Source organism: Capra hircus, chromosome 13 (assembly GCF_001704415.2).
Source record: "Capra hircus breed San Clemente chromosome 13, ASM170441v1, whole genome shotgun sequence".
Lineage (NCBI taxonomy): Eukaryota > Metazoa > Chordata > Mammalia > Artiodactyla > Bovidae > Capra > Capra hircus.
Genome location: NC_030820.1, coordinates 50,764,682 through 50,784,717, shown reverse-complemented (window position 1 = coordinate 50,784,717; position 20,036 = coordinate 50,764,682). Strand labels below are relative to the sequence as shown.

The 20,036-nt window shown below is 49.3% G+C and overlaps 2 protein-coding genes across 2 annotated transcripts; both read right to left on the bottom strand.

Annotated features, from left to right (window-relative positions):
* SPEF1 (sperm flagellar 1) lies at positions 3,508-9,612 on the bottom strand. Its single transcript, XM_005688196.3, has 7 exons — positions 6,808-9,612; positions 5,642-5,753; positions 5,137-5,293; positions 4,919-4,958; positions 4,711-4,771; positions 4,376-4,499; positions 3,508-4,277 (listed from the first exon to the last, which is right to left on the bottom strand). Exons 1-7 carry the CDS (start codon positions 6,914-6,916, stop codon positions 4,170-4,172), a joined length of 711 nt encoding a protein of 236 aa, XP_005688253.2. The 5' UTR covers positions 6,917-9,612; the 3' UTR covers positions 3,508-4,169.
* Positions 9,699-12,526, bottom strand: CENPB (centromere protein B). The gene has a single exon (XM_018057397.1). It carries the CDS (start codon positions 12,323-12,325, stop codon positions 10,523-10,525), a length of 1,803 nt encoding a protein of 600 aa, XP_017912886.1. The 5' UTR covers positions 12,326-12,526; the 3' UTR covers positions 9,699-10,522.

Here is a 20,036-nt window from a genome sequence, read left to right as displayed (position 1 = left end):
ATCAGAGAAACATCCTTGTGTGCAAGAAATGTTCTTTTCCCATGGGAACAAACAGGATTCTTAGCTGAACATCTCGTTTGCAAGAATGTTCAGCCCTGGTTGAGAGTCTCGTTTGCAAGCACTTCTCAACCTTCCTTATACCTAGTTCCCTACACATATGGGCTTTAAAAAATTCTAATTCAGACTTCCCTGGTGGTCCAGTGGTTAAGAACCCACCTGCCAATGCAGGGGACACAGTTCGATTCCTGGTCTGGGAAGATTCCACATGCCTCAAGGCAACTGAGCCTGGGCCACAGCTACTGAGCCTGGGTGCTGCAACTACTAAAGCCCCTACACCTAGAGCCTGTGCTGCTCCGCAACAACAGAAGCCACTGCAGTGAGAAACCCTTGCACCACTAGTAGCCCCTGCTCAGGGCAACTAAAAGCCTACACACAGGAGGGAAGACCCAATGCAGCCATACATTAATTAAAAAAAAACTAAACTCTTGAAAAAAAGTCTAATTCTTCCTCCTTCTCTGCTTCCTCTTCCTCTTATTGACTGAACAACATGGATTCAATTCTAGCCTGGCACCAAAGGCTGACACCTCGATTTACCATAGTCCTCACCAGTCCCTATTTTCTGACATTTTACCTCTGGGTCTGTGTAGACATCTGAATTTATGATCCCCTCCTTATACTACCTTCCCTCCTCTCATAGGCAAAACTACCCTCCCTTCAAGACCAGGTTAAGGCCTTCCTGTTTTATATTTTTCTAGTCAGCTTCTGAAAATCATCCCTGGTATGGACTCTTTCAGACATATAGACTAACACCTAACTGTATTATTTCTTTTCTTTCCCTTGGGACTTTTAATTGTCACCTCCTTTCAATAACTATTTACTAAGTGTATGTGACTAGCAAGTTACTGTGCAAGGCTCTGGAATTAAAGGCACTTACAGTTTAGGGTGGGAGATAAAAGACAAAAAGAACTGTGATCTCCTGTCCCTGCCAAACATTCCTCACATTCCCAGGCACTAGGCAGTCTGGCTAACTGGTCAGTTGGGAGGACCTGCAATACAGAGCTTTCCATATCTGGGGATGTTACACGCTCCCAGGGAAGGCCGCAAAACCACAGTGCAAGTGCAGACGGTTCCAGAAAGCCTCCAGGAGGAAATGAGATTCTTCATGCCAGGAGGAAGTCAGGGTAGAAGGTACCCAACTGCCCCCCCTCAAAGTCCAACAGCCTGTGTACGAAGAATAGGGTGAGCCAGCAAGGGAGGATTTATGAGCAACTCCAGGTTAGGAGAACAGATTGAGCATATGTAAAGCATCCACTCCAGCTTCAAACACATGGTTTTCTGGACTCCATTTTTTTTTTTTCCTTTTTCTTTTTTTGGCTGTACAGCCCAGCTTGTGGGATCTTGGTTCCCCCAAGCAGGGGCTGAAGCTGCACCCTTGTCAGTGAAAACCTGGAGTCCTAACCACTGGGCTGCCAGGGAATTCCTTGGACTTCATTCCTTTTAATAAAAATTAAACAATTATAACCTCATTGGAAAACTGCTTGGCAGTATCTAATAGAGCTGATAAATGCCAACCCTGTGACCCACCAATTCCACTCTTAATTACACATCAAAAGACATGTATACAGATCTTTGTGGGAGCATCATTTGTAATAGCCCCCAACTGGAAACCACCCAGTTGTCCATCAACAATAGAATAAGTCTTCTGCTTTCTCTCAGAAATAACACTATTATCGACTTTATCCTTTCATTGTTTCTTCATCTTCATGGTCACGAGCTTCTAAATAGCTCCCAGTTATCCCTGCCTCTTGATTTTCACACCTATGTGTACCTCTCCCCTTGAAAGTGGGCTGGACTTAATGAATTATTTATTTTGCTGCCTTGGATCTTAGATGCAGCCCATAGGATCTTTGTTGCAGAGTACGGGCTCTCTAGTTGTGGCACCCAGGCTTAGTTGCTCTGCAGCTTGTGGGCTCCGTCCCTGACCAGGGATTGAACCTGAGTCCCCTGCATTGAAAGGTGGATTCTTAACCACTGGACCACCAGGGAAGTCAGTCTAATGATTTTTAATAAATGGACTACCACAAATGTGATGGATGTCACTTCTGCGATTACATTAGATAAGATTATAACTTCCCTCTTGCTAACAGACTCCATTAACTCCCTTGTTGGCTTTGATAAAGTAGGCTATCATACTGGAGATGGTCACGTGGCAAGGAAATGCGGGCAGCCACCAGTCAATAGCCAGTAAAAAACAAATCCTCAGTCTGTCAGCCCACAAAGAACTTAACTGTCGACAACCAACTGAACTCAGAAGTCAATCTTTCCCCAGTTTTCAGATGAGACGGTAGCTCTGGCCAACACTTTGACTGCAGCCTTGTGAGAAACCCTGAACCAGAGGCTCCAACTAAGCCATGCCTGGACTCTTCTCTCACAGAAAATATGAGGTAATAAATGTGTGCTGTTCAAGTCACTAAGTTTGTAATGGTAGAATTAATAGGAGTTCTTTTCAGTTCTGCTATTACAAGGAGTGTTGATATGAACATCGCAGTACACATGTCACAAAACACAGGAACTTAAGTTTTCCCTGGATATGCTGAATATGCTGGATATGCTGGATATGGAGAAGACTTTTGAGAGTCCCTTGTGCTGCAAGGAGATCAAACCAGTCAATCCTAAAGGAAATCAACCCTGAATATTCATTGGGAGGACTGATGCTGAAGCTGAAGCTCCAATACTTTGGCTACCTGGTGTGAAGAACTGACTCACTGGAAAAGACCCCGATGCTGGGAAAGATTGAAGGCAGGAGGAGAAGGGGATGACAGAGGATGAGAGGTTGGATGGGATCACCGACTTGATGGACATGAGTTTGAGCAAACTCCAGGAGTTATGGATGGACAGGGAGGCCTGGTGTGCTACAGTCCATGGGGTCACAAAGAGTCGGACACGACTGAGCAACTGAACTGAAGTGATGCTGAATATATACCTAGGAATAGAATTGTGGGATCTCAGGATATTCAAATGTTCAATGTTACTGGCAGTGTAATGATCAAAGTTAAGGTCACACCAAGGCCATGGTATCTTGGTCAGGGTTGGGAGTCAAGCTTGGTCTTGGTCCACAGAACTTGGGGTCAGTCTGTGGGCAGGGTCAGAAGTCATACACATTTAGGGGTGAGTCCATAAGCAAGGTTGAGGGTGACTCTGTGGCTACATTTGGGAAGAATCGGAAGCCTGGATTTGTGCTTGGGTTTGGGCAATGTTGGAAGACAGAGTAAGTCTGGGGGTCAGTCTAAGGCCTGACTTAGTTAAGAGTTAGACTTCTAAGAGTTAGAAGTCAGGCAGTCCTAGTGCACAAAACCAACCTCCTACCAAGAAGTGGCCACTGCAGGGTCCAGCTCCCCAAGAGTTGAGCCCCAGCCTGGGCCCACAAGGCTCTTTCACTTAAGGGGTGGGGATAACACAAGGGGGACAGGAACTCACTTCCCTCAGAGAAGAGAAAGCAGGCACAGGAAGGATACCATAACTTTAATGGGAACAACTCAGCTCCACATCCCCCAAACATTCTCAACATATGCTGTGGGAGGGGAGGGCAACTGGAAGGCACAGTCTATGGCTGAGCTCACACCTCACCCCTTCCTCTTCAGCTGCTGTGTTCTCCAGCCTTCAGCTGGGTCCCAGGTGAGTGCCCAGGAAGGGCAAGGAAGCCCCTCAGCTGTCTTGGACAGCCTCCCCTTTGACCCATGGTACAGAGAACTAGCCTGGATGTAGACACTGCTGTCACCAGAGCTGGGTGGGGACCCGGTTCTAGGGGTGTGGACCAAGCTAGAGGACCACCCCCTAGGGCCCAGCACTGGGAGCACCAAGGCAGACTCCCTGGTGTCAAGCACTGATTTGGGGTGCATGCCAGGTCTCTGCATGTGGCTTCTGGGTTCTGGAAAGCGGTCCATTCTCCTGACCCAGATGGAGTGGAAGGAGTGGCTCAGTTCCTGGGCTCTGCTTGGAGGGTTCCTGTCCCACTGCCCCCCCAAGCTCACTCACACCCCAAGGGGGCGCTTGTGTCCCAGGAGGCTCACTGGAGCAGCTGGCTCCGCCCGCCCATTCGTCTGCCCTTCGAGGTGGATGCGTCAGTTGCTACATCTGGGCTCTGGCGGATAAGGGGGCATCTCTCAGGCTCACCGCTGCTTACGCTCTGCCTGCTGGAGCCTCCGGGAGAGGTCTTCTATGCGCACGTTCTTGAGCTGGAGCAAGTGCTCCAAGCGTCTCACCTTCATCTGCAGGACCTAGGCCAAGCCACACAGAAGTCAAGTCCAGTGGCCTGCTGCCCCCTGCCCATCTTCCCAGGCCTCAATTCCCCGGCTCCCTCCCAGTGCGCCTTCACCTGCACGGTCTCCTGCGAGGCCAACAGCTCCTGCTCCTTTTCAGCGATCTGGAGGACGAAGCTCGGGTCGCTCTGCAGCGCCTGGCTGTCCCCTGGAGGCCGGGGCACAGGCAGTCGGCCCTCCCTGGGGTGAGAGGCAGCTTAGCTGAGGCTTGGATCTCAGACCCCACCATCACCCTTTCAGTGTCCCTCAACCAAGCCTTCCCTCTCTCCCACTGTCCCTGAAATCCCTTCATCCCTGACTTCCCTACCTTTCCAGATGCAACCCTCACCCTCCCCTCCCAGGTAGAGAGAATATCAGGCTTGGTAAGGTCAGGAGCTCCCAGCTTCCTTACCTGAGTTGCCCCCGTCCCTGGGGGTCTGGGACACCTTCCCCTCGGGCCTTCTGGGACAAACCTGAGACAAGGCAAGTATAGGAATAACCCTGAAGGAGTCCTATTTTCCTGTCTTGCCCCTCCCCATAGTTCCACCCCTTACCCCGCAGGAAGGAAGGACAGGAGAAAAGCTCTTCCTGGAAGGGAAGGCAAGTAAAGGCTACCTTACCCATATCTATGTAGTCAGTGCCATCCTGGGGAGCCAGCTCCTGTAAGAACGGCCCAGAGTCTGCAGTGAACTTGGGCTGCCCACTCCCAAGGACATCCCTCCCGCTGTGGGCTCCCTTTAGCCAGGCACCCTTCTCCCACACTTGTCACTGAGGCAGAGCTTTCTGCTGCCTGGGAAACTCCACTAGAACAGTGCAAGAAGCTGGAGTAAGGAGGCACCTGTAAGGAGCCGATGCCCTGCTTCCTACGTCTCTGACGCTCCTCCAGGCGCTGCCTCAGTGGAATGAGCACCAGCTCCACCACACCTGGGGCACACTGTGCTATCTTGCGCATCACGTCCTCTGGTACAGAGAAATTCAGTTTGTTCAGCACCTTCCTGGGGGTAGACACAGGGATGGTGGACTGATTCCTGGGTGGATGATGTGAGGGGTTGGGGGAAGGAAGGAGATGCAGCAGTGGTAGCCCTTCAGTGCACAGCCCTGGGGGAATGGAAGGGCACCCAACCTGAGCCCAGAGCATGTATGGCTCAAGGATCCTTGTCACCTCCCCCAAAGAAGAGTCCCTTGATATTGTTACCAGATAGATTCTGTCTGCATTGTCCTCCCCACCCCAGCCACCAGCCTGGACTGTGGAGACCATAGGAGATCGAAGGGCTGGGCAACCCTTCCTCAGATCCTAGGCTAGGGGCTAGAGATCCCACTAGTGTGCCCAGGTATTCTGTTACCTGTTCAGGTGACTCCAGTTGCTCAGTTTCTGCTGGAGAGAGTTGGCAGGGACATAATTGTGCATCTCCACCATCTTGGGGAAGTAAAACTTGATGACCTCTGCTACCAGGACTGAGAGAGAGGAGGTGGGAGCAGACATGGAAGGTGTAGAGATGGGTAAGGAAGAAGGAAGAGGGAGAAGGAATGGGTGGGGTGGGAGAATCAGGGGTGGCAGAGTGGTGGGGCCAAGAGAAGAGGTAGAAATGTGGAAAGGGTAAGGATATATGGAGGGGAGGTAAGAGACCAAGAACAGTGATCAGCCAGAGACAAATTCTCCAGAGGAGCTTCATCTCTTTGCCATTAACTCAGGGCATCTGAAAACTAAGGTCTCTAGTCCCCTATTAGAGAATGAGTCTCCAAGAAAACCTTCAGGAGCCTGGGGCCTCATCCTAGGAATTGACATAAACACACACACACACACACAATGATACAGAGATGTAGAAACACACACAGACACATAGGGCCATCACCAGAGTCCCAAGAGACAGTTACCAACACATGTATACATGGAAACACAAAGTGTCACATATGCATCAATATACACACAGGGAAATGCATACTTCTGTCATTAAAATCCCAGGAGAGGGTCTTCAACACACAGACACCTAAACAATCACAAAGAAACAGGCACACAACACCCCCATTCTTACATATAGGACAGAACATATCAACTTGCATATGAACAAACACATGCTCAGACTCCCACAAGACATATAAAATTCAGGAATAAGCACGCGCACACACACACACAGATGCACAAATACACGTCTTAGTCATTAAAGTCCAGGGAAGGAGTCATAGACACATACACAGACACAACACACCCCACACACGTAAACATGAACATGAACATAAACACAGAACATGTATACATAAATATGGACATACACATGTTCACATTCCCACAGATGCACACGTCCACAATTGAAATCTCAGGAGATAGTTGGACACCCCTCTCACTAACCCACATCTAACCCCTCTGCCACAAGCACACAAACACCAAGAGACATGTATTCACATAGACCCTGTACACACGTACATACAGGACAGAAGGCGTTGACACAAAGACATGCAGGACATACCCAGGCGTGCGTGCGGACACACTTACACACGTTGGAGCACACACCTCCATCACTGAAGTCCCGGGACAGATTTCGCTTGGGCCGGGACAGAGGGATGTTGTCTACCCACAGATACAGTTGGTGCAGTGCTTCCTCATCCACGCTGCCCGCCATTGGCGCCCTCGGAAAGGTCAAGCCGTTCCAGCTGTATAGCGTCCAGGGCCAACCTCACGAGCCCTCAAGACCCTCTTCTCTCGTCACTGCTGCGACCCAGATCCGCCGCCGCGTCTCTAACCCAGACTCACGTCCCAGCTGGGAGCGGCCATATTGTTTTCTGAAACCATGGCAACCGAAACTGACTCGCCGGGGAGCAGGGACTTCTGGGAGTTGTAGTTCCCTCCCCCCCGCCCTCGCCGCTACCTCCTTTCAGGCCTCACTTTGAAAAGGCGGTTTCTCTTCCCCGCCTCCCAAGAAACCACTTCTGCCAAATGCTGACCAGACACTGGCCCACTCTGGGAACTGCCGAAGACAACCAGGCCTCCAGAATCCTTGCATCAGTGTCTTCAGAACAAGGATCCCCTTCAGGGTCCTTCAGCAGTTAGTCCCAAGTGAAGGCAGCAGCCCAGTGTTTTGTCAGCTTTATCTGGGGGTCCATTGTTAGTCACCAGCTGGTTCACATCTGGACTGTGGAAGGCTGTGTGACAGTCCTTGCCAGGTCCCTCCTTAAAGCTCTGTGCTCATAGGGCCATCTCCATACCACTGCCCCTTACACCCCCACCCCCAGTAGTGTCCTGGTGGGGCATTTAACATGTAACCCAGATTCCCAGGGAGAGAACCAGACCTCAAGATCAGTGTCTTTGCAGGTCATTTAAACCCTTAACCCTATTTCTTTCTTCATCAAATGGATATGGTTCTCATCTATTTGTCCCAAAGGAGTAATAGGGAGAATGGGAAGGATATTTACAGATCTGTATTTTGGGACTGGCGGAACAGGAGTTAGTTGTAAGAACGGGAGCTTCAGCTCCTGTAGACACTTCTACACCGTTCATCTCCAAGAGCTATTATTCTACAAGTTAGAAACTGAGTCAGTAACCAGTTCCTTTAGGAAAACAGGGCTAGGAATGTCTTAGTGAAGGGACACTTAAATCAGCCTGGGGAAGAGAGCTTGCTTCTGCCACAGACTAGTGATTTGGCTTTGGGCACTTTTCTGTACATGTTTTCTCATGGTTTTACCTACCTCATATGGGTTTCTTTTCTAAAGAATATTTTATTTATTTGGACGTGTCGGGTCTTAGTTGCAGCCTGGGGGGATCTTCTATCTTCGTTGAGGCAAGCAGGATCTTTAGTTGCAGCATGAAACTTAGTTGCAGCCTGTAGGATCTAGTTCCCTGACCAGAGACCTGCTCTCAGCCACTGGACCACCAGGGAAGTAAGTCCCCTCACAGGAGCTTTGTGAGTATTTAAAGTGTTTAGCACAGAGCCTGGCACACAGGAAGAGCCCTATTCATGTTGATTGGTGTTATCATTAAAGACATGATCTCAGTTCCAGCAAGAGGCATTCTTGTTGGCAGCAGACAAATGGAGGAATTTGCCTTGTTGGTATTTGAGGTGAGGGACTTGGATGGGCCAGTGGCACCTAGGGAGAAGGCTACTGCTCCCGCCCATTTACTCCAGAGCAGGCGAGGGGGTAGACTGGGCTTCTTTTTCTCATCCTCCAGACCTCAGATGGGGACTAGACGTGGGCCAGGGTGGGGATGAGAATCCCAGATGCTTTTTGCTCTCACTTAGTTCTGAAGCCTTCAAGGCCTGGAAGGAATCCCTGAGTGCCAGAGGTGTGGAAGGGAAAGTGTGGAACACCCCCTCCACCTTCTGGTTTAAAAAGATGATGTGGATAAGTGCCCCCCACCCCCCACATTCCAGGGTGGAGAGAGGAGGAACTGCAACGAGGTGGGGGCAGGGAAACAGAGGGGTGATGTGCCAGCCTCAGGAAAGGTGGGAAAACCGGTTTGGGGCCCAGAGCTGCCAGCCTGCTCAAGCTCAGGCCCTCCCCTCACTGGAACCACTGGGGCCTGAGGGCCTCAGTGAAGAAGGGCCTGGGAGGGGTGAGAAGAGAAAAGGCAGGTAGGATCAGCAGAGCAGGCTGTCTTACCAGTGGATGGGGGGCCCTCTAGAGGGTACCACACAGGGAGTGGTTGACATCCTCAACCTCTTCAGGGTGCAAAGTGTCCCCAGCAATTTCACCTCTACCCTGCCACTGTTCCCAAGGATAGCCACCAGGACTGGAGATGCCAAACACTGAAAGGTGCAGAGGACTCCCCTCTTAAGGCACCATACAAGGGATACCCCTGCAACTCCAACCTGTACCACAGGGGCTGCCCCCAACTTTCTTTTCTTTCTGCCCTCCTGCCCCTCTCCTGCAAGGATCTTCTTTAATGGGCCTTGATAAGCCTAGTTCCCAGGCACCTAGCTTAATTTGGCCCTCCAGGGACTGTTGGCTCCCTCCCTTCTATCCTAGCCAACTGACCCAAAGCTTCTAAGTACTGCAAGGCCCAGCTTCCTCAAACCCACCCTCAGGCATTGGTGCATTGAAGATCCCTCCTGCCCCCAAGCCTGTGCTCACTCAGTCATGTCCGCCTCTTTGTGACTCTATGGACTGCAGCATGACAGGCTCCTCTGTCCATGGGATTCTCCTGGCAAGAATACTGGAGTGGGGTGCCATTGCCTCTTCCAGGGGATCTTCTCGACCCAGGGATTGAACCCGACTCTAAGTCTCCTGCACTTAAGGAGGCAGGCAGATTAGGCAACGTTTAAATACAGATGTTGTCCCTCACCCTGGTCAGGGCCTGGGCTATAGCCACTCTCTCAACATTTGTCCCACCAGAGCAAGGATCAAACGGAACAGGGAAACGAAGTGTCCCCAAGACAGACGCAAGCCCAGACCATGAAGGATGCACCCTTGGCTGTTAAAACGTCCACTCCCACAAAAGGGGGGCAGACAGATTTATTGAATTCAGACTGGGAAAGGAGCAGCTGGATGGCTGGACTCTGGGCCCAGCCCCAGGCCCCCTGCCCAGGATAGGGCCCTGCCAGAGAGGGAGGAGAGGCATGGGGCCTGCAGCTGCCCACAAGGGAAGTGCCCATTATCACTCCTCTGGAGGGCCTCTTGAGAACCTCCAATCTGAAAGAAAATCAAGGGCCAAAGTAACATGGACTGGGCCAGAGGAAGGGGTTGGGAAGTGGGGAAGCAGGCTGAGGCAGGCCTAGGAGCCTGTGGTTAGACTGTGCTTCTCAAGGTGGCCTGGGGACAGGGATGTGGGGCTGCCAGCCTTGTGGGGTCCTAGGCTGGACTTTTCTCTGGAGCCCTTCCCAGAATGGCTTTGGGGTCCCCCCCACCACCAAAGACCTGGTGTGGATGGCAGAGGGGAGAGGCACTCTCTGGCCAGGAGCTTCCAGGGTCCATCCCTGGCTGCTACTGTGGCCTAGTCCACTGATGGCACGGTGTGGTAGCACCGGACAGCTCCCCATCCTCCCCACCTAGTCCCCCATGCCCAGGGGCAACTGGGGAGGAAAGAGGATTCTGAAAAAGAGGCAAAAAGCAGGCAGTGAGGCTGATGCCAGCCCCAGGCCCTACAGAGGTGACTGGGCCTGTCACAGGGCCAGGAGAATATCACTAAAGGATGTGGGGTTCCCCACTCTGGCTCCATCCACAGCAGCTGCCCAGAGAGTCCTCTGCCCTGGTGCTGCCACATCCAGGTCAGGGGCATGGCTAAGCTCAGTGGTTCAGCTTTGATGTCCAAGACCCCTAACTCCTGCCTGCCTGGCATGGTTCTTTCTGGTCACGTGAACCAGATCATGTTCCAAGTGGAGGATGTGGCTTTGCACACGGTCATCAATGGGGAAGGAGGTGAGGTACCTCTTGACCATAGCAAAGTAAGCCATGGCTTCCCCAAAGCTGGGTACAGGCACCTCATCATCCTCCTCCTCATCATCTTCATCATCTTCATCCTCATCATCATCTTCCTCTTCTTCCTCACTGTCTGACTCAGAGTCCTCCTCACCTTCCAGGAAATGGAGGGTAGGGCACTGGGCCTCCTCCTGGGCACCATAACCTCCGAAGCTGCCACCAGCCTCCACTACACCCTGGGCCCAGTCCTCAGCCTCCAAGCCCTCAGAGGAGCTCTCTTCCTCCTCTTCCTCTTCCTCTTCCTCACTGTCATCAACATCACCCTCCTCTTCTACCTCCTCTTCCTCCCCGAGCTCCTCTCCTTCCCCCGCTTCCTCCTCCTCCTCACCATCTTCCTCCTCCTCCTCCTCCTCCCCTTCACCCTCCTCTTCCTCTTCTTCCTCCTCCTCCTCCTCCTCTTCCTCTCCCTCACTCTTGAGGGCAGTAGTGATGGTAGCATTAGGGCCACCCCCAAAGCCAGCCTCACGAAAGCAGGCAGCTATGTCCGAAGGTTCCACAGCCTGCCAAGCCGCAGCAACGAAGTGCAGGGCCTCCATGAGGCCCAGCTGCAGGCCTGAGCGATCCTGGCCCTCTAGCGCTGCCATGGCCTTGAGCAGCATAGCCTGGCGGTAGTGGCCCTTCACCTGTTGGACCACGCCACGCTCCAGCGGCTGCACCGTGCCTGGTGGGAAGAAGGCCAGCTGCACATGCCGCAGGCCCGAGGTATCCAGGGACTGGGCAGCCAGGCGGCCAGCCAGCAGCAGGACTCGGCGAGATTCTGCAGCCATGCGGGTGTCCAGGGCCTTCAGGTACTTGGCCAGAGCCTGGGTGGTGACACCACCCTTAGAGTTGGCGGTATAGTCACAGGGCAGGCCAGCTTGGCCTGCACGGGGTTTGGCCGACTTGCCAGCCACAAGTGGGGGCAGCTTCTCACTACCATCGGCGTTGGCACACAGCAGGACACTCAGGCGCTGGGTGGCCCTGCGTGCCCGTCCATCACTGCCACACAGCCCCGCCGCTTGGTCGGGCAGGAAGTCGTACCACAGACTGGTCTCAGTGGCGCTGAACACGTCCTGGGAAGCGTAGCCCTCGGCCACCGACGGTGGCTGCTCCTCCCGAGCGCGCCAGCCCGTGGTACCCCCACCGCTGCCCTCCGAGGGCACTGCGGGAGGGCTGGCGGGCGCCGCTGGGGTCCGGGGGGCAGCGCTGCGCGACCTGGCGCGGGCCACCCCGCTGCAGGACACTACCCCGTGGCGCCGGCGGAAGCGGTCCAGCCAGCCGTTGGAGGCAGTGAAATCGTCCATGCCCAGCTCCTCGGCTATACGCAGCGCCTTCTCCTTGAGGATGATGCCCTTGACCGGCAGGCCAGCGGCGCGGATTTGCTGGAACCAGGCGATGAGCAGCCCCTCGAGCTTGTCGTAAGGGGACAGTTTGTTGGTCTTGCGACAGGTGGAGGCTACACCGTACTTGCGCTCCGACGCCAGGATGGCGCGCTTGTTCTTCAGGATGGTGCTCAACGTGGACGGTGGGATGTTGAAGCGCCGCGCGATCTCGCCCTTGCGCAGGTCCGGGTTCTCCTCTACCTCCTGGATGATCCGCGACTTCTCCCGGAACGTCAGCTGCCGCCTCTTGGGGCCCATCCCGGCGCGCCCCCCGCCCCGGGGCCCGGCGCCACCGCCGCCACCCCGGGGCGGGGGGCCCGGGCCCGCGGCGGGGGGCACCTGGCGGCCTCTCCCGCGCGCCCCGCCCGAGACAAAGCGGCTCGCGGGGCGGCGGGCGGGGCGGCGACCCGGCCTGGCCGGGGGCACCTTCGGGGGCGCCGGCGGGCGCGGCGCCGGGCGGTGGGCGGCAGGCGGCAGGCGCGGGCGCGGGCGCGGGCGGGCGGCGCGGGAGCTGAAGACAGGAAGTGTCGCGGCGCGGGGAGCGGGGAGCCGGGAGCGCGGCGAGCAGGGCGGAGCGGGCGGAGCGGGCGGAGCGGGATCTCGCGGGAAGCGCGGGGACGCCGGGCACCGCCTCCAGCCCTCCGCGCCCACCCCTCTCCCCGCCGCCCGGGACAGACCGCGCGGGGGCGCTTCGGCCTGCCGGAAAGGCCAGCGCTGTGGCGTCTGGTGACCCGTTGGCTGCAGTGAGGGCTGCGGCTGTGTGCCCGGCCTTTGCGCCGAGTGGGCAGAGATTTGCAGCTTACAAAGAATAACAACTGTATTTTGTCTTTTTTTATTTTATTAAGGTAGAAATAGCCCGCCTTTTTTTTTTTTTTTCGGAAACTGAAAAATAATGGAAACTAAAAAAGCACCTTTCATCCCAACACCTGAAGAGATGCACAGCTCACGGTTGGATACCTTTTCTTCCAGTCTTATCTCTAGGCACATGTAGTTTTCTTTTAAAAAATTTATCGCATAAAATGAATCGTAGGCATATATTGGCATCTTCTGTTGCTTTTTTGTTGTTCAGTCATTGAGTCGCTCAGCCCTTTGCGACCGCATGGACAGCACACCAGGCTTCCCTGTCCTTCACTGTTTCCCCCAAGTTTGCTCAAACTTATGTCCATCGAGTCGGTGATGCCATCCAACCATCTTCTCCTCTGTCTTCCCGCTGCTCCTGCCTTCATCTTTCCCAGCATCAGGGTCTTTTCCAATGAGTCAGCTCTTTGCATCAGGTAGCCAAAGTATTAGAGCTTCAGATTTGGCATCATTCATTTAACTTCCAATAAATATTCAGGGTTGATTTCCTTTAGGATTGACTGGTTTGATCTTGCAGTCCAAGGGACTCTCTTAAGAGTCTTCACCAAGGCCACCATACCAAAGCATCAGTTCTTTTGCACTAACCCTTCTTTATGGTCCAACTGTCACATCTGTGCATGACTACTGGAAAAAACCATAGCTTTGACTATACACATCTTTGTCAGCAAAGTCACTGCTTTTTAAGACGCTTGAAGAGTCTTTGTCTCTGCTTTTTAATACACTGTCTAGGTTTGTCATAGCTTTCCTTCCAAGGAGCAAGTGTCTTAATTTCACGGCTGCAGTCACCATCTGCAGTGATTTTGGAGCCCAAGAAAATAAAGTCTATCACTGTTCCATTGTTACCCCATCCAGTTGCCGTGAAATGATGGGACCTGATGCCATGATTTTTGTTTTTTGAATGTTGAGTGTTAAGCCAGCTTTTTTGCTCTCCTTTTATACCTTCATCAAGAGCCTCTTTAGTTCCTCTTCTCTTTCTGCCATAAGGGTAGTGTCGTCTGCATATCTGAGGTTATTGATATTTCTCCCAGAAATATTGATTCCAGCTTGTGCTTCATCCAGCCTGGCATTTCGCATGATGTACTCTGCGAAATTAAGTTATATAAGCAGGGTCTTCTTTCCCAATTTTGAACCAGTCCACTGTTCCATATTCAGTTCTAACTTGCTACTTGACCTGTGTACAGGTTTCTCAGGAAGCAGGTAAGATGGTCTGGTATTCCCATCTTCTTTAAGAATTTTCCAGTTTGTTGTGATCACACAGTCAAAGGCTTTAGCATAGTCAATGAAGCAGAAGTAGATGTTTTTCTGTAATTCTCTTGCTTTTTCTATGATCCAACAGATGGTAGCAATTTGATCTCTGGTTCTCTGCCTTTTCTAAATCCAACCTGTACATCTGGAAGTTGTTGGTTCACATACTGTTGAAGCCTAGCTTAAAGGATTTTGAACATTACCTTGCTATCATGTGAAATGAGTGCAATTGTGGTGTAGTTTGAACATTCTTTGGCATTGCCCTTCTTGGGGTTGGAATGAAAAGTGACCTTTTCCAGTCAAGTGGCCACTGCTGAATTTTCTAAATGCTTCTTTACCTGGCATCAAGTGATGAGAATTTTGCCTTATTGATAAAGTACTGCAAACTTTTTAATGGTTGTATATTGTCCCAACTATGGTTGAATATTAATCAGTGAAGCCTATTGGTACACATTTAGGTTATTTTTATAAGCAACACTATAGTTTTAAATGTTTGATGGTAATCCTACAATCCATATATAAACACTGATAACATCTCAGGGGGTCACTTTCTGTGCTGTTCCATGCATTTAGCCATAAATGTATATGTTTGCACTTACAGAAATAATGTCATGTATGTACATAAGCATACATACATATATACATACATACAAATCCCTGAAACCTCTTCCTCCACCAAATGCATAAAAATGACAAGTTCTTAAAACAATGAATTGTAGTGGGTTTTTTTTTTTTTTCAATCTTAAAGTACCATGAGGAGTAGGCAGAGAGGAAGGCTGTGACCCAGAGGGACAGGCTGAGGATCTGGAGCTCTAAGGAAATGGGTGTAGACAAAACAGAAAGGAGGACCAAAGACAGTGCCCTGGGTTCTCCAAGGTTAAGGGCTCAAGAAAGGCTAACAAGCAATTTGGTAGGAACAGCTAAAACAGTAGGAGGAAATTCACTCTTGTATGCTGTGTGTTGTTTTAGTGTGCATTTCTCTTTTCATATGTATCTTGGCCATCTGAAGCCTGAGAATTTTCTAGTCATGTCTTTTGCCTATTTTCTCTTGTATTTGTCATTTTGTTGACTTTTGGGAACTCTTCATATGCTCTGAACATAAAATCTTTTTGTATATTGAAAATACTTTCTCCCAATCTGGTGCTGTCCTTTAACTTAGCCTAAGAAATCTCACAACTGAGCCACTGAGCAACAAATAAGGAATCTCAGATATGAGAATTTAAAAAAATCTTTTCAAATAGGCAGGTCTGTCAGTTTTTTCCTTTATTGCTTCTGGATTTGATGTCTTACTTAGAGAGGGTTTCTCTCCCTGCCCCCCTCCTCCCATCTCAACATAAAAAATATCCTTCTAATTGCAAGGTCCAGAAGAAAACTTGGGAGACTTTTTCTCATAAGAGCCAGATCAGTGCTTGGCCCATAATGGGTTTGTGGTCCCTATGCAGAAGTAAATGTAGGTACACCTAGCTGAGGATGTGCGTGCTCAGTTGCTTCAGTCATGTCTGATTCTTTGCATCCCCATGGACTGTAGCTTGCCAGGTTCCTCTGTCCGTAGGATTCTCCAGGCAAGAACACTGGAGGGGATAGCAGGGATCTTCCCGACCCAGGGATTGAACCTGCATCTCTTATGTCTCCTGCATTGGCAGGTGGTTTCTTTACCACTAGCGCCACCAGCACTCTTTCCCATAAATCCTCAGGAAACCAAGTCGACATTTTGGAAGGTTCTTCCATGTGCACTTATGTCCTCCTACCCCCTCACCTATCCTGGCTTATAATCAATGGATGTTTGGGTGAAATCACTGTGGCTGAGCTTTTTTCTTATTTTCTACTTTGCTGAATTTTCCAAGTTTTCTTCAATAGCAAATACTATAGGCTCTTGAAAATGAAAATGAAAAGTTTGCTGAGAGGCACAAAGAATAGTGATGAGCTAAGAGGAATGGGTATAGGCCTGGTGGGCAACGTTGAACAGCCTGGGCCAAAAGAAAGGAAGGTGGACTGTGGACTTCCCTAAGGTGGAAAATTGGAAAGATGGCACATTTTTGTCACTTTATAAAGGAATCTCATACTCTAGCTATTATCTCCCTATCCACTCCCTATCCTTTGCCTAGCCCTAAACAACCACTCATTTACTTTCCATCTATAAATTTCCCTGTTCTGAACCTTTCATATGAATAGAATCATATAATATGTATCTTTTATGACTGGCTTCTTTCACTTAGTTTCATGTTTCAAAATTCATCCATTATGTAGCATCTATTAAGATTTCATTATTTTTTTATGGCTGAATAATATTCTGTTGTACAGATTTGTGACATTTTGCTTATCAAAATGTCAGCTTGATGGGCATTTATGTTGTTTCTACCTTTTGGCAATCATAAATAACTGCTATAAATACTTATTTGCAAGAATATATGTTTTCATTTCTCTTGGGTTATATGAGTGGTATTTCTGGGTCTCATGGTATTTCAGTTCAGTCGCTCAGGCGTGTCTGACTATTTGTGACCACATAAACTGCAGCATGCCAGGCCTCCCTGTCTATCACCAACTTCCGGAGTTCCCTCAAATTCATGTCCATTGAGTCGGTGATGCCATCCAACCATCTCATCCTCTGTCATCCCCTTCTCCTGCCCTCAATCTTTCCCAGCATCAGGGTCTTTTCAAACGAGTCAGCTCTTTGCATCAGGTGGCCAAAGTATTGGAGTTTCAGCTTCGACATCAGTCCCTCCAATGAACACCTGGGACTGATCTCCTTTAGGATGGACTGGTTGGATCTCCTTGCAGTCCAAGGGACTCTCAAGAGTCTTCTCCTACACCACAGTTCAAAAGCATCAATTCTTCGGCACTCAGTTTTCTTTATAGTCCAACTCTCATGTCCATACATGACCACTGGAAGAACCATAGCCTTGACTAGACGGACCTTAGTCGGCAAAGTAATGTCTCTGCTTTTCAATATGCTGTCTAGGTTGGTCACAACTTCCTTTCCAAGGAGTAAGCATCTTTTAATTTCATGGCTGCAATCACCATCTGCAGTGATTTTGGAGCCCAGAAAAATAAAGTCAGCCACTGTTTCCACTGTTTCCTCATCTATTTGCCATGAACTGATGGGACTGGATGCCATGATCTTAGTTTTCTGAATGTTGAGCTTTAAGCCAACTTTTTCACTCTCCTCTTTCACTTTCATCAAGAGGCTTTTTAGTTCTTCTTCCCTTTCTGCCATAAGGGTGGTGTCATCTGCATATCTGAGGTTATTGATATTTCTCCTGGCAATCTTGATTCCAAGATTGGAATCAAGCTGATTCCAGCTTGTGCTTCTTCCAGCCCAGTGTTTCTCATGATGTACTCTGCATATAAGTTAAATAAGCAGGGTGACAATATACATCCTTGACGTACTCCTTTTCCTATTTGGAACCAGTCCGTTGTTCCATGTCCAGTTCTAACTGTTGCTTCCTGACCTGCATACAGATTTCTCAAGAGGCAGGTCAGGTGGTTTGATATGCCTATCTCTTTCAGAATTTTCCACAGTTTATTGTGCTCCACACAGTCAAAAGCTTTGGCATAATCAATAAAGCAGAAGTAGATGTTTTTCTGGAACTATCTTGCTTTTTCTGTGATCCAGCAGATGTTGGCAATTTGATCTCTGGTTCCTCTGCCTTTTCTAAAACCAGCTTGAACATCTGGAAGTTCATGGTTCACGTATTGCTGAAGTCTGGCTTGGAGAATTTTAAGCATTACTATACTAGTGTGTGAGATGAGTGCAATTGTGCGGTAGTTTGAGCATTCTTTGGCATTGCCTTTCTTTGGGATTGGAATGGAATTGGAATGGAATGAAAACTGACCTTTTCCAGTCCTGTGGCCACTGCTGAGTTTTCCACATTTGCTGGCATAGTGAGTGCAGCACTTTCATAGCATCATCTTTCAGGATTTGAAATAGCTCAACTGGAATTCCATCACCTCCACTAGCTTTGTTCGTAGTGATGGTTTCTAAGGCCCACTTGACTTCACATTCCAGGATGTCTGGCCTAGGTGAGTGATCACACCATCGTGATTATCTTGGTCGTGAAGATCTTTTTTGTACAGTTCTTCTGTGTATTCTTGCCACCTCTTCTTAATATCTTCTGTTTCTGTTGGGTCCCTACCATTTCTGTCCTTTATCGAGCCCATCTTTGCATGAAATGTTCCCTTGGTATCTCTAATTTTCTTGAAGAGATCTCTAGTCTTTCCCATTCTATTGTTTTCGTATATTTCTTTGCATTGATCGCTGAGGAAGGCTTTCTTATCTCTCCTTACTATTCTTTGGAACTCTGCATTCAAATGGGTATATCTTTCCTTTTCTCCTTTTCTCATGGTAACTTTATGTTTAATCATTTGAGGAATGGCCAGATGGAGATCATGTTCTTTTCCGTTCTTTTTTGGTGGCATTGGGTCTTCCTTGTGGTGAGCAAGTTGGGCTCTTCGTTGAGGCATGTGCACTTCTGTAGCTGAGGCCTGTGAGCTCAGTAGTTGTGTTGCTGCATGTGGAATCTTCATTCCCTGAGCGGAGATTGAACCCTAATCCCCTGCATTGGAAGGCAGATTAAGTACTTCTTGATTTTTTAAAAATTTATTTGTTTATTTTTGGTTGCTGCCTGTGGGATTTCTCTAGTTGCAGCACATGGTGTCTACTCTTCATCGCAGTGCACGGGCTTCCAGTTGGGGTGGCTTCTCTTCTTGCATAGCATGAGCTTCAGTAGTTGCTGAGTGTGGGCTCTAGAGCACAGGGCCTCAGTAGTTGTGTTGTGTGGGCTTAGTTGCTCCATGGCATGTGGAATCTTCTGGGACCAGGGATAGAACCTGTGTTCCCTGTGTTGGCTGGAAGATTCTAATCCACTGTACTACCATGTTCTTTTAATTAGTCTAAAAATTATACCTGTTCTTTGGAAGATATTTTAAAATACAGAAAAATTTTAAGGTAAACCATTTAATTACCATTCATTCCACCGCTCAGAGAATACCCTTGTAGGATACTTATCTGTGCATATTGTTTTTAATGGGACCACACTTGGCATAATATTTTAGCCCATATTATAAATATTTTCTCATATCAATAAATATGTGCATCAATGAGATTCAAAATTCTTTTAGTCTAGGAACCCTTTCTGTAAGAGACTATTTTCCAAAGCCCAATGAGTAATTATTCCATAATCAGTGGAAAATTCTTAAAGAGATGGGAATACCAGACCACCTTACCTTCCTCCTAAGAAACTTGTATGCAGGGCAAGAAACAACAGAACTGGACATGGAACAACAGACTGGTTCCAAACTGAGAAAGGAGTACATCACAGCTGTATATTGTCACCCTGCTTATTTAACTTACATGGAGAGTACATCATGTGAAATGCTGGGCTGGATGAAGCGCAAGCTGTAATCAAGATTTCTGGGAGAAATATCAATAACCTCAGATATGCAGATGACACAACCCTTATGGCAGAAAGCAAAGAAGAACTGAAAAGCCTCTTGATGAAGGTAAAAGAGGAGAGTGAAAAAGCTGGCTTGACACTCAACATTTAAACAAACTAAAAACAAAGATCATGGCATCCAGTCCCATCACTTCATGGCAAATGGATAGGGTAACAATGGAAACAGTGACAGACTTTATTTTCTTGGGCTCCAAAATCACTGTGGATGGTGACTGCAGCCTTGAAATTAAAAGATGCTTGCTCCTTGGAAGAAAAGCTATGACAAACCTAGACAGCATATTAAAAAGCAGAGATGTTATTTTGCAGACAAAGGTCTGTCTAGTCAAAGCTATGATTTTTCCAGTAGTCATGTATGGATGTGAGAGTTGGACTATAAAGAAAGCTAAGCACCGAAGAACTGATACTTTGAAACG